The sequence below is a fragment of the Zootoca vivipara genome, chromosome 1 (genome assembly GCF_965207765.1).
Source record: "Zootoca vivipara chromosome 1, rZooViv2.hap1.1, whole genome shotgun sequence".
Classification (NCBI taxonomy): Eukaryota; Metazoa; Chordata; class Lepidosauria; order Squamata; family Lacertidae; genus Zootoca; species Zootoca vivipara.
In genome coordinates, this window is record NC_142582.1 from 66543836 (window position 1) to 66556886 (window position 13051).

Here is a 13051-nt window from a genome sequence, read left to right on the forward strand (position 1 = left end):
CTGGCACTGGTAGTAAATAGCAAGTGTTCCAAGCAGTGCTGGGTGGCCACCTATTAAATTTCCCACTATGCTGCAAAGTGATACTATATCACTTTCCCCAAGCGGAAAATGAAAAGGCTAGTTAGCATATAGCTGCTTCTTGGAAGATCAAGGGAGAAAGAAGGGGAGCAGCACAGCAGGTGGCTTCATTAATGATGTACTGTACGGAATAAATATTGACAGCCCAAGGCCAATGCTAGGTGTTTCTACTCAGAGGAAAGTCTCTGCACACTCAGTTCAATAGGACATAGTCCCAGATGTGTATAGCTGTGCAGCCTGAGGGAGTCAGTACATCTGAAATCAAAAGGACTCACTTATGAGCATGCCTGAACGGCAAGGCTGCACTCCGAGGAACATACAGTTCAGGGAGCAAGGGCCCCGCTGGATACAAAAGGACAACAAAATGACTTGGCTGGGATTTATTCCAATTTTGCATTCTTCAGCGACGTTATCAAACGAAGAGGGCCGCATTAAAAGGCACACCAGTAAGTGCCTTCTAATAATTTACAAGTGTTTGAGGTGCTATAAGACTGCAGTTTTGACTGAAAGCACAGATACCGCCCACTACGCTCAAGGGAGGAGAGAGGAAAACCTCCACAGTTGAAGCTTTTTTAAAATTAAAAAAAAATCCTTCCAGTAGCACCTTAGAGACCAACTAAGTTTGTCATTGGTGCATGCACACTTATTCAGATTCTTCAGATATATTTAAATATATAGACTATATCATCAGCCAATTTAACGTGTTATGAGCTCTCTCTTTTTGCGCTGAGGAAAGTTTCCCACCCTCAAAAGGGGCTCTGCTGAATTCTCCTCCCACTTGACTGGCAAGCAGCAAAACCAAAAGCTAGGTGACGTTATCGCCTTCCTTACGCCAACAGCATTTCACTTCAATGAGAGCGACAACTTCCGGTATACCCCTGGATTGGTTTCCCGCCCCCGCCCCCCCGTTCCCCACCAATGCAAAGCGGGCAATAATCATAGAGCTGCCACAGGGCTGGAGCGGCACAGTACACCATAGCTGCCAAGTTTTCCCTTTTCTCGCGAGGAAGCCTATTCAGCATAAGGGAAAATCCCTTAAAAAAAGGGATAACTTGGCAGCTATGCAGTACACCACAGCGTGACGGCTTTCAATGGCCACCGGAAGTGCAGGCTGTGTTGCAGCTCTCGGAATGGCCGAGCTTCACTTCTCTCTCCCGTTCTATGTGCCCCTTCCCCCCCCCACCCCGCACGCACCCCGAGAGCATTGTGGGAGATTCCTTGAGGAAGGTCTTCTTCCGCTTCATGCTTCCCTTCTTCCTTTCACGTGGTGAGTAGTGCGGAGCAGGGTTGAAAATGAACGGATAAGTTCAAGCAGGCGCGCGCTCTTTTTGGGTGAGGGTCTTGGGCGGCCTCAGTAACTGTCTCACGGAGTTTTTATTTAATTGATATTTCAAAATTATTATTTTTAGAAGAAGAAGAAGTGGTGTTTGGGTAAAACAACCTACGTTTATACAGTGCTTTTGTTTTTAATCTTTTCCAGGCTTTCAGGATGAGGAAGATAAGTAAATTTATCTGGCGATTCGGGCATGCCTGTGATCAGAAACAGAAGGGAAGAGAGCTGAAGTTGTGTTCTGTAGGAGGCGAACGGGCTCCGTCTCCTATGTGGCTCGATGCCTGTAGCGTCAAGTCCAGGTTTGTGCCAGCTTTGCAAAATTTATAGATACTAGCTGCTATTAAAACTGTTGTAGATGAATGAAATCTTAACGTTCAGAGGCAGTCTACTTTGTATACCTGTTGCGTATGCCCTCCAGAAGCATTTGCTTGGCCCCAGCTGGAAACAAGGCTGTAGCCAAGGATATGAGTAGACCCATTGAAATTAATAGATGGGACTGATTTAGGTACATTAACTTCAATGGGTCTACTGTGAGTAGGACTAACATTGGCTACAGTCCAAAATTTGGGATGCCCATGGATCTCTGGCCATATCCAACAAGTCTTTTAACGTCCAAAAAACAAGTACAGCTTCATTGTGTTCGTATATGCTTTTCTTGTTGGTGCTGGTGGCTTACAATTGAAATGATTAATTTGAAAATAGTCTTAAAGAAGACAGTTCTGTTTGCCCATGACCAATAAATGATACAGGGAAAAGCCTTGCCTAGTTATTGAGGAGTGTGTTTTCTGCTTGTTCCTGACTGGAACAGAGCATGTAATAAATTAAGTGATTAATCTCATATACATTCAGACAGCAAGGTGGTTGAGAAATTCAATGAGGAATTTCTGTGATTTCTGATTCCTTCATGTGTGTGGCCCATCCTCACCCCCATCACATGGTTATCGCTGCATGGCTAAGGAGGTGCTCATTGGCCTGCCCTGTTCTTCATATTGCCACTGGATACCTTGAGGGCTGAAGTACTACAGTGGGAAGCCTGCATGATAGGGGTCCTAACTTGTGTGAGGAACCTAAACAAGTAGAACAGGCTTCCAAAGGGCTGTGAGGTCAGTGATGGGAACATGTAGGAGAGCTGAAGGGCCTTAATAAGAACCCTTTCCTTGTAGCTGTGAAAGCTGTGTAGAATAATCGTTTAATCACTTTTATATATTGTCAGTTATTGTGTCCTGTAGAAATTTTTTGAGAGCAACAGCTTAACTTTATACATTGAACATGTAGAATCCCAGCATTCTAGGCTCTGTGGCTTTCTTTGTGCATATTTCATTATTTAGAAAATCTGTGCAAGATTATTTTATAATCTTCATTACTTATATTTATTTTAGGGAAATGTGAAAAACTGTACCCAGAAGCATGGGTAGTGTTGGAAGAGGGCACAACCATGGAAGTACATCCTTACAAATAGTGAGATAACCCAAAGCATGGCTTTTGTTATTAAAGCGTAAGGTCAGTATTGTAGATATCAACATTTGTTTTGGGTTTTTCAATAATATTCCTCTTTGTGAAATAATATTCTGTTTACAGTTCAAGAAAGAATTAACGTATTGGGTTGAAACAGTAAATGAGTAAGAAGTTTGTGTACCTATAATTAATCGAGACTAGAGTCACATCTTTATGTCTTCAGTCATTGTGGTGTGCTATAGTACTCGGAGAGAAAAACTGATCTTTATTCACTGACTTTGTTGTTCTGTAGCAAAGTCAGTCACCAGGTTAGTGACAGACCTACACATGAATTCCAGTGAACTTTCTGAAAATTGGGGGAGGCAAAGTGCTGATTAAAGTGACTAAGGCAGTTTCATGGGAAGATACTTGTATGTAAAAATGAGCCACACAGCAACATTGCATTGCTTTTTCCTTTGTAGCCATCCAGTTTGTTTGGAAAAGTTGATATGAGACCTTACTGCTTGAAGGAGAAAAAACTATGAAAAAACTATGCACCAGAACAACTCTGGATGCTAGCTAAGTGGATGATACCCCAAACCACGCTGGATTAAGAGTCCCTACAGATTTTGTAGTCTTGGTAAGTTTGTGAGCAGCAAATAGACTTTGGATTACAGGCATCTTCAACCTTCTCAGGCCCAAGACCCGCTTTTAACCCAAACATGAATTTGGCGACCCATTTCTTACTCTTACCATAAATTTGCATGGTAGTATTGCTCCTGTTGCAAACCACCTTGGATCAGGCTACAACCTTACCTACCAGTTTAAGAATAGCGTTCTACGTGTTAAAATTTCAAATTGTTCTATTCATGGCTGGGGAGCCCAGCACAGTTCCAGTTTTGCCTGCTTAACCCAAACCACACCCATCTGTCACATTGGGTGTGGTGGCTTCAACTGAAGTGTCCAGTTCTGGCTCTTAACTTTAAAGTGGAAAAGAATGCTGGGAATGGTAGCGGTTATTTGTAATCCTTTTGAGAAGTCTAAATTATCAAGTATGAAAAATGCTTGTTTACATCTCTGCCTGTATGATATGTTGCTAATGCCACTTAAGTTTGTATTGCAAGTCTTATACAGTGGTACCTCGAGTTACGAATGACTCGACTTACAAAATATTCGACTTACGAAGTAAAATAATTGGCAAGCACTTACGAATGTTTTCGACATCCGAAGGCCGAATCGGGGCCTCGCTGCCGCCGCAGGGCCTCAGGCCAGATCGCTGCCAGCAGTGCTGGCTCCCGCCCAGCCAGATCGGGCCCTCTCCGCCACCACTGGCCTCAGGCCGAATTGCTGCTGGCTCCCGCCCGGATCGCACTTTCTCTGCCGCTGCCCCGGCCTCCCGCCTCCCCCCCCCCCAGCTGCCATAGGGCCGGATCGGGCTCTCATCTCTGCAGCCGCCGGCCTCCCACCTCCCCCCCCCAGCTGCCATAGGGCCGGATCGGGCCCTCGCAGCCGGCCTTTAAAGTGCATTTTTTAAAGTCCCGGAACAAATTAATCCATTCCCAATGCATTCCTATGGGAAACATAGTTTCTACTTACGAATGTGCATTTGGAACAGATTAAATTCGTAAGTAGAGGTTCCACTGTATACTACTGAATAGGGTTGAGTTTATATTGAGGGAATACGTCCATTTTTTTTAAAAAAAATGTTTCTTCTTAGGATTACTACGAAGGAGAAAGTGCCTAAGCAACTGCTTTTGAAGTTCTTCAGCACGAGAGTGGATCCATAAATCGGGGAGTTATTGTTAACTTTCGTCTCAAGTATTATTAAAAAGTTTGCGTAAAAACTGAAGTTGTTTGGTTTTGGTTTGTTACATGAGGATATAATTTTGAGGAACACGTTCCAGTGGAGGATGAATTCTGTAATATTATTCAAACTTGCATATTGTTATATATGTCTTTGCAACCTCCCTTGGATATTTTATGTCTCTCCAGTGAATGTTCATAGGACTAATAACATTAAAATTGCACAAAGTAATCACACAGAATTGGTGTTGGAGGGATTTTCTTGATCCTCCTTTATGGACCAGTCCCACTTTGAAAAACAAAATCAGCTGGTGGAAAATCTAGGATCCAAAACAGGTCGCAGACAGCTTATCCTGGTTTGCTGATTCTTCCTACCAGTTGGTGTAATTTTAAAAGTACTGCCTTTTAACAATGTCCAGGTATGTTTGGGAATGCCTTTCCCTTATGAGCATCTTTCTCCACAGTAGTCTTCACTGATGCTCTGCTGTGGGCAGCATGAGAACGCTTTTCCAGTGTGGTGGCACAGCCACTAATATGCCACTAAACTATTGGTTAAGCTAAAGGCTCATGCACAAGTTATTTCTGCTTTGTCCTCCCAAGTTCCTGTGTAGTATTAAAGTGCAGAGGATTTTTCACCAGTTATTTCTGAAAAGTTGCTCTAGAACCCCTAAGACTATAGACTATAGAGTGAAAATCCCCTCCTTCCTGATACACCCATCTATGAAAAGGACATTTCCTGCATCCTGTACTGTAGTCTGCTGAAGAAGGCCAGTGGTGACTATTCCATTAAAGAAGTTTGAGTGGTGTGGTAATGCCACTGGTTTCTGGTACACTGGAATTTGTAAGTTACTTTTTAAAGTCCTGGTATGTTTCCTGGATTTTAATATAAATTATGTCCTGCATAGGGGATCAGTCAATTCTGAAGAAAAACCATTTCAATTTAAATATAGTGGTACCTCGACTCACAAAGGCGATCCGTTTCGTGACACTCTTTTTAAGTCGAAACCGGGTGTCGAAGCGTCCATTTTGCGCATGCACGATTTTGCACTTCTGCACATGCACAGAGCGCGCGCACGGCAAAAATACTTCCAAGTTTGCCGACTTCGGAAGTCGAGGTACCACTGTAGCTGCCTAAATTTGTGAAATGTTTTTCCTTAAAGATAATATATAGCTAGTTTGTTCTTGTCACTTTTGTGCTCGTACATTGAAATAGCTGCAAGAAAACTTTCTGAAAGAGAAATAATCTTGGTGGACATCCCCCGCCCCCAAAATCAAGTTAGGAGTATTAGAATTGGCAACGAGACAAATTTTAAGCTTATGAATACACTGCTGAAATTGTGTTTATTGAAGTCTGGATACATAGAAAAATCCTTTATGCCACTAACACACAGGCACCACCAACTTCTTTGATTTTCTCTTCTGCCTTTCTACTGAAGAATTTTGCTTTCACGATCACAGGCTGTTTGGGTAGTTTCCCCTTGCCCAGGACTTTGTAGTAACCCTGGAAAGATAATTTAGCAGAAACTCTTAAGTCCAAATATAAGGTACACAAAGCTCTTGCAGTCACTATCAACTGAACCAATTTCCGTACAAATAAAAAGTACTGTATGTAACAATGACATTGTAACATGACCTTTAGAAAGAGTTTTGTCAAACATTTACAAATTACAAAATATAAATCACCATGCATATTCAGTATTTTCTCACTTTCTCCTCTTGGTTTAAAAATACTTCGGCAAACAGAACAATTGATATTCTAAGAAGGGTTGTTAGAAAACTAATATGCTATGTTGAAATGTCACATTTTGTCCTCTCAGTCCGAGCACATACCATGAATGGTTTGTATACGTACTTGGATCCTATGTTTGTTCCCACTAGTTTTCCCTGTGAATCCCCAAAATTCTGTTAAGAGCATTAAGGAACCCTTTAGTACATTTTCCTTCCCCCTGTCACCAGAATTCTACACTGGATCAAAGCACACTTAGGAACAAAGCCAATGTCAGGAATGCAGTCTCAATATAAACACATATTAAGAGCAAAATCAAGTGTTTAATATACAGTATAACTATTCTATCCAAATTATGACAATAGCTTTATTAGGCCAATGAAAATGTTACAAAATAGCACATAAGCTTTTCAGTTCTCCACAACTCTTCATCAGGCTTGATGGTAAAGAAGCTGCCAAAGTTTGAGGGAGAGAAAGAAGGGGAGCGAAAGGATGGAATACTGGCAAAAGCCATCCATGACTACATATGGGAGACAGATCTAGGGAACAGCTGGTTTTGTATTTTCAGAGAGAGGTAATCAGCAACTATTTCCTGCACCCTAAAACCTGCATAGCACCTAACAAAGCCTCATTTGAACACCTGCACTCTAGACTCACCAGATGCAGACGTGGTCAGCTTTACCACCAGTCAAATTCTCCCAACCTTTATTTAGCACTTGTAAACTTGTACTGTACATTGTTTTGAGACATTTTTGTTGATTAGTTTCATCTTAGCCTAAGAGACCTCTTTCCAGGGAGGCTTACCAAGCACCTTCATTATATATCTTTAGGTGCCAGGCAAAAACATTCCTCTTTGGCTAATTAAACAAACTATAGCTTTTAAGCTAGTGGGGCGGCATTTTATTGTGTTGTGTATTTTGTGCTTTTCTACTGTAAACTACCCTGTGATCCTTGGATGAATAGCGGTAAATAATAAATAGGCTGCACTCCTAACCGTGTCTACGCAGATGTTAGTCCAACTGAATTCAATGGGGCTTACTTTCAAGTAAGGAGTGTTAGAAGTTCAGCTTTCATATCTGAAACTATTTTAGGACTTACCATACTACACAACTGAACTAGCTTCACACATGTTTTACATTATCAAAATAAACTTACCGAGCGTACAACGTCAATAACTGGAGCTAATCCCGCCTGATTTTTGGCATAGTTGAGTCTTGTCTGCTCACTAACAAGTGTCCAGAGTTTATCCAGATTCACTGTAGGACAGAAGTGCTGGTTTTTCTTCAAGTGGTAATGTCTCATACCAACTTTTCCAAAATAACCAGGATGACTGGCAAGAAATCACAGGCAGAATACAGTCATTGTGCAACTCATTTTGAAATGTATGTGCATCATTACCTAGCTAGAGGACATACAAAGCATTTAACATTAATTTCATAGCTTTCTGAATGAGAAATTGTCTTCATTTAAATTTCTCTAGACAGGTTTTTTATGCTTAAAACCATTGCAAAGTATATCTAGTCTACTAGTACCCAGCTTATTTCCCTCACACACACCTCAATGACATTGTCTCCTGGCCACTTTCAAACTGAGTTAATGTGGCCCACAGTGGTGAAGAACAATAAAATACAGAGTTGCAAGGAGTATTTATTGTCCAAATTAATAACTTATTTAGTTCCAGGTAATCAACTAGAGCACAAATTAAACTAATCAGATAGAAGGGAAAAACCTGTCTATTTCTGTGTCCTTACAGTTGTCCCAGTATTTCACTGCCTGGTGCCCAAAGTAGCATAAAACACAACATTACAAACATGGCTGTACAAAAACCACCCTAAATTTATAATTTGCAAGGAGGGAGTTCTGCACTACAGGTAACTTTTATGCCCAAATATTCTATAACAGAAGATAAGGCTACAGCAACTTAAAAAATATGTTATTCTAAAAGAAAGGGAAAGCTGTAGTTGATCCAACAATAAAAACTTTCTTAACTGTGGCTACAATGGGAGGTCCTCCAAGCTCTTGCTTTTTATATGAAAACAGTCAAATACACACAGTTCTATTTGTTTCCTTGCAGCAATCACAACAGGTCACCAAACACTTTTGGAAAACCAGGGCATTGACATAGCATTACAAAGACATGCAGAATGATAATACCTATCCTCCTGGTGGCCCCACATCTCCCAGTTTGGGATAAGAGTTTTCTGTTACTAACCTGGTGGCTGACTGAACTATGAATAGGGCAGTCAGTGAATAAAGGTCAGTTATTGCTCTTCGAGTACTATAGCACACCATGATAACTGACAATATCTAGATGTGACTCTAGTCTCGATTGCTGTAGATCAGTAGCAGCCCATGTGATGGGTTTGAGCTGCCCTTCCGACACTGGCATGGTTGCAGTCTGGGCTGTGGACACATTCTGGTGCTCCTGGTCATACACCCACAGAGTCCCAACCTCACTGTCACCCTATCCAGGTAAACTGCAGCAGTGAAGCAACTTCACCCCACCAAACAGGCCACTACTGGTATAGTTAAGTAGCTTTGCATACCAAATTCAAAATTAAAGCTGAAATCCTCCGCTTGTTTACCACCAGAAACAGTGTAATGGACTGCATCATGGCCCTAAGCACGAGTAGGGTATTATTCCACTTCAGCCTATATTTAACAAAACTAACATCTACTGGGTGGTAAAGGTTATTTTGGTACCTATTTTGGATTTGCTCTCTGCATTATATAATTAAATGCTTTACAAGTGACAAAAAATGTACAAAAATGCTTACTATTTGTCAAAATTAATTCTGTGGTGGTGCAAACCCCCAGCATTACCACGGCCTCCAGGATGCTTCCTGTGTTTGCCTATAATAGAAATCAAGAACAGATTAAAACCTTGAATGCAACTTCAATTAACATGTATTTACATGCCTTTCCCAACCTCACTGTAACCATCATCATTTTCCCCTGCAAACTGGTTTTATTTCAATCAAGGTTGTGAAATAAATAGCCAAAACCTAAAATAACTAAGTATTAAAAATGAAGCTTACAAGTACTACTAATGTTATCCTCTACATGACTTAGTCTAGTAATAAAGCAGAAGATATCCTGAAACCATGAAAGCACAAACCAACAAAGTAAATAATCCTCTACACTTACCGATACGGCCGTGGCCATGGCTAACATGACCCCTCAGTTTCCTGGTCTTCCTCAGTCTGGAAGGCTTAAAAGATTAGACTTGTGTAATATATATATGAGAAAAACATACACAACAAAGCTTGACGTAAAAGGGCTATCAACCCCTAACAGACCACACTACTGCAGATGAAACAATTTAAGCCCCTTCCCCACTATTTCAACACAATTTTTTGGCTCCTCCTTTCATGAACTGTTTAGTTATAAAAACTCTGTAACTAAGAACTAACACATTTGCTTTCTCCCACCTCTCTGCTAATCCTTTGTATCATATTTTTCACTTGTAAGCTTGAGGGCAGGGGCTGTTTCATTACTGATTTTTGTAAGCCACTATAGGTGGCTTTTAGGCTGAAGAGCAGGCTTTAAAAGAGAAGCGTTAAATATATAAATATATGTGGGGTTTTTAATGCAAGTTGCATTTTGTGGCATTGATATGGTTCATGTTTATGCTTATAGGGGTGGACAGAAGGTAGATCATATTCTATAGATAGACCTCTGACCAGTTGCTGGCAGATAACCTGGTACCTCTTGGCTACTGGGATTCTTTCAATGAACGGTAGATCCTCATCAGATCCAGCAAGACACTTCTTACGTTCTTAAGATTTAACACTGCCCAGTTATGCTTTAAATTAAAATGTCCTGAATAGTCACACTTGCATTGCAAATTTAATATAAACTGGCTCTAGCAAAAACAACCACCGACGTCAGCCCACCCTACACTAATACACTCTTAGCCATCCTGAGCATGCGCAACAAGACTGAGTAAATGAAACAAATACACTACCATGCTGCTTTAATTTTATATACTGTACACTGCCCTGGTGTTTCAATAAGGGTGCAGTGTATAAATACTGTGTGGTCTTTCTAGCCGGGAAGCATATATCGGTTTTTTTATTACTATTAATATTCTGTTGGGGGCCGCCCAGAGTGGCTGGGGAAACCCAGTCAGATGGGCGGGGTATTTTTATTTATTATTATTATGCCCTGCTTCCCCCCCCCCAAAGTACTATGTACTCTGGAGAAGAGCTTCTACAAGCCATGTGCTCTACAGTGAGGAACCTTCCTCTTCCAAAAGGGGTGTTCGAGAGCCGTCCCTTGCACACAGGGTTCCCACATCCCCCCCCCGGGCAGAGATGCATGTGGCCCATTTCGGAATTATTTGCAGAAATTAAGGGGGGGGACACAAAAACAGGGCGTAGTCCTGGGGATGCGGCTGCCACGTCCCGCTCCAGGGAATTCCACGAGGCTCTGGGCAGAGGAGGAAGGGCTCCCCTTTTCCGCCTCCCTTCGACTGCAGGACGAAGCAGGAGGAGGGAGGCCCCCGACCTCAAGCCAGAGGCCTCCCTCCTCACACGCTGCGCAGAGAGGCGCCGGAGAAGCCCCGCAAAACCGCCGCGGCCGACCGCGCCGCATCGCTACCTACCATCTTGCTGGGCCAGAGTCAAAGGGAAAGAGAGAGAGGCCTCTCTCGCGAGCTTTCACAAAAGAACCGGGGAAGCGCGCTCTTCTCGCGATGTCTAGGTCTCGCGCGGCGGGGGTGGGGGGGAAATGGGTAAACGAAGCTCAAAGCGCACTTTCCCCCGCCCCCGCCCCCGCCCCCATGCCTCACATCCGGTTCTGAGTAAGGCTCCTCCATGTGCGGGGCAAGAGGGGCGGAAGTAGAGATGGCCGATGCAATAGTTTAGCCAAGGCTTGCAGCCAGAGGCTTCCTTTCGTTGCGTTGTTCTGAAATGACAGTGCTCTCTTGTCTTACAGAAGAGTTTTGTTGCTCGTTGTAGGAGTAACGTTTGTTATTGGAAGAGAACACTTGAGGGTTTTAAAAGTGGGGGAGGGAGGGGGACGGGACACAATTCCGGCTGCTAAAAGAGAGTAAAGAAAGGTTAAAAGCTGGTGTGCAGTGCATGGGTTTAGTTTGCTTTCTTGATGAATAAGAACAAGGGATGTGGAAGCGCTGCGCTGTTCCGGAATCTTGACAGTCCAAGAATTTGCTATCTGAACTGGCAAAATGGAAAACAACCATTTACTCCGACACACAAACATGCCCCAGTGGGTCCTACATCACTGTGTTTCTGTGGAAAATAAATAAATACTGGAAGTGTTATCAGTGAGAATTTCAGTATGGTGCTTGGTCTGGGGTATCGGGGGGGGGGGGTCTGTAGGGGGCTGTGTGAGGCAGAACGTGTAGAAGGGTTTTGAGTGTCGTGTGGAATTTAATTTAATGTGGAGCAGGATGTGGCGGATTCAGTGACCGCTTGACTTAAACATTTTCATATTGGGGCAATGGTTGTGGGGGGTGCATGCAAGGTTATGGGGTGTGGTCTCTTAAGAGGTGCCCATAGCGGGGGGGGGGGCAATGGATGATTCTTCATTTAACCACTGCACCACATTGATATTTCATAATTAAAGGAACAGGCATTGTGCAGAGCATCCACTAGTACTGATGGTGGAATGGAACCTTAAACAGTAAGGTTCGAAGGAAAGGAAATGCAGAAAAATACAGTGAGATAATTGCATTATTAATAGTGGCCCTTTTCATTCACACATACAAATCCAACTGGGATAATCATGACATCGGTATGCCAATTAACACATGTAGTGTGCTTTAAAAAAATCCCATTGGTAACATTGACCCTCTTGATCAGTTTAATGTTGCAGTCTCCCTTTAAAGTGCCATTGGTCCATTATAAGTGCATTAAGGTCAGGCATGCTGTCCTAGAAGGTTAAAATGCCCTCCAATCCCTTTTCAATATTGCCATTTCTGGTGTCAGGTTTGTGTCCATTTATTTATTTTTGTCTGGCCTGGTTTTTTTATATGCATAAAGTCACTGTGAGCAATGAAAATGACATGATGAACAAACATTTACTTTGACCAATCATCTATGAAGTTCTCGGCGCATCTAAGCTAATGGTCACTGCTACATATTTTAATACAAGGATAGGAAACCTGAGGCTCCTCCAGATGTTATTGGGACTGACCATTGGCCATGCTGGGGCTCATGGGAGTTGAATAACATTGGAGGGCCACAGGTTCCCCAACCCTTTTTAAATACATCCCATAAATGCACAGGGTAATGTCTGCTTTAAAAGCAATGCCAATACTGTAGATTCCACTGAGTGACCAGGAATTCTAGCTTTTTAAAAGAAATAATCTTAAAGGAACAAATCACTCAGCCCTCAGGAGTTGGAAAAGTCCCACTCTGCAAGTGGAATGCCTAGGATTTTTAGGATGCAGTTAGTAAATTCTATTAGTTTGACTGTAATTTTGCCAAGATGCAGAAGTTAGCTTCTAACAAGATTTAAAACAATGGTTTAGTTGTTTGGGCTGTCAAGCCCAATCCTATGAATATCTAGTCCTTGGGGGGGGGGGAATCCCACTATGTTCTAAGGGATTTACAGCATGAGTTATACAACTTCAAAGTAAATTCATTTAGTATTAAATTCATTTAGTTATTCATTTAGTATTGAGGCAGCAGCCAACACCAGAAGAATTCTAA

At 42.3% G+C, this 13051-nt stretch overlaps 1 protein-coding gene, 1 long non-coding RNA gene and 2 other non-coding genes across 5 annotated transcripts; 2 read left to right on the plus strand and 2 right to left on the minus strand.

Moving 5' to 3' along the window:
- The first annotated feature begins 1137 nt into the window (after nucleotides 1-1137).
- On the plus strand, nucleotides 1138-4689 carry LOC118087235 (uncharacterized). 2 transcript variants are annotated; one of them, XR_004692813.3, is made up of 5 exons: nucleotides 1138-1345; nucleotides 1559-1710; nucleotides 2791-2911; nucleotides 3328-3485; nucleotides 4563-4689. It is a non-coding gene; the product is annotated as an uncharacterized LOC118087235 (long non-coding RNA). The 2 variants fall into 2 exon arrangements; XR_004692807.3 differs by lacking the exon at nucleotides 1138-1345 and adding an exon at nucleotides 1352-1410.
- On the plus strand, nucleotides 3057-3187 carry LOC118075683 (small nucleolar RNA SNORA3/SNORA45 family). Its single transcript, XR_004691432.1, has one exon. It is a non-coding gene; the product is annotated as a small nucleolar RNA SNORA3/SNORA45 family (small nucleolar RNA).
- A 1266-nt stretch (nucleotides 4690-5955) lies between the features above and the next one.
- RPL27A (ribosomal protein L27a) lies at nucleotides 5956-11012 on the minus strand. The gene is made up of 5 exons (XM_035119681.3): nucleotides 10981-11012; nucleotides 9522-9585; nucleotides 9152-9227; nucleotides 7530-7704; nucleotides 5956-6149 (listed from the first exon to the last, which is right to left on the minus strand). Exons 1-5 carry the CDS (start codon nucleotides 10981-10983, stop codon nucleotides 6021-6023), a joined length of 447 nt encoding a protein of 148 aa, XP_034975572.1. The 5' UTR covers nucleotides 10984-11012; the 3' UTR covers nucleotides 5956-6020.
- On the minus strand, nucleotides 8574-8704 carry LOC118075681 (small nucleolar RNA SNORA3/SNORA45 family). Its single transcript, XR_004691431.1, has one exon. It is a non-coding gene; the product is annotated as a small nucleolar RNA SNORA3/SNORA45 family (small nucleolar RNA).
- Nucleotides 11013-13051: the final 2039 nt, after the last annotated feature.

Coding starts and splice junctions, on each gene's coding strand:
- RPL27A (XM_035119681.3), bottom strand. Junction 9,228..9,521: donor CCATGGCCACGGCCGTATCG/GTAAGTGTAGAG, acceptor TTTCTATTATAG/GCAAACACAGGAAGCATCCT. Junction 7,705..9,151: donor AGAATTAATTTTGACAAATA/GTAAGCATTTTT, acceptor ATTTCTTGCCAG/TCATCCTGGTTATTTTGGAA.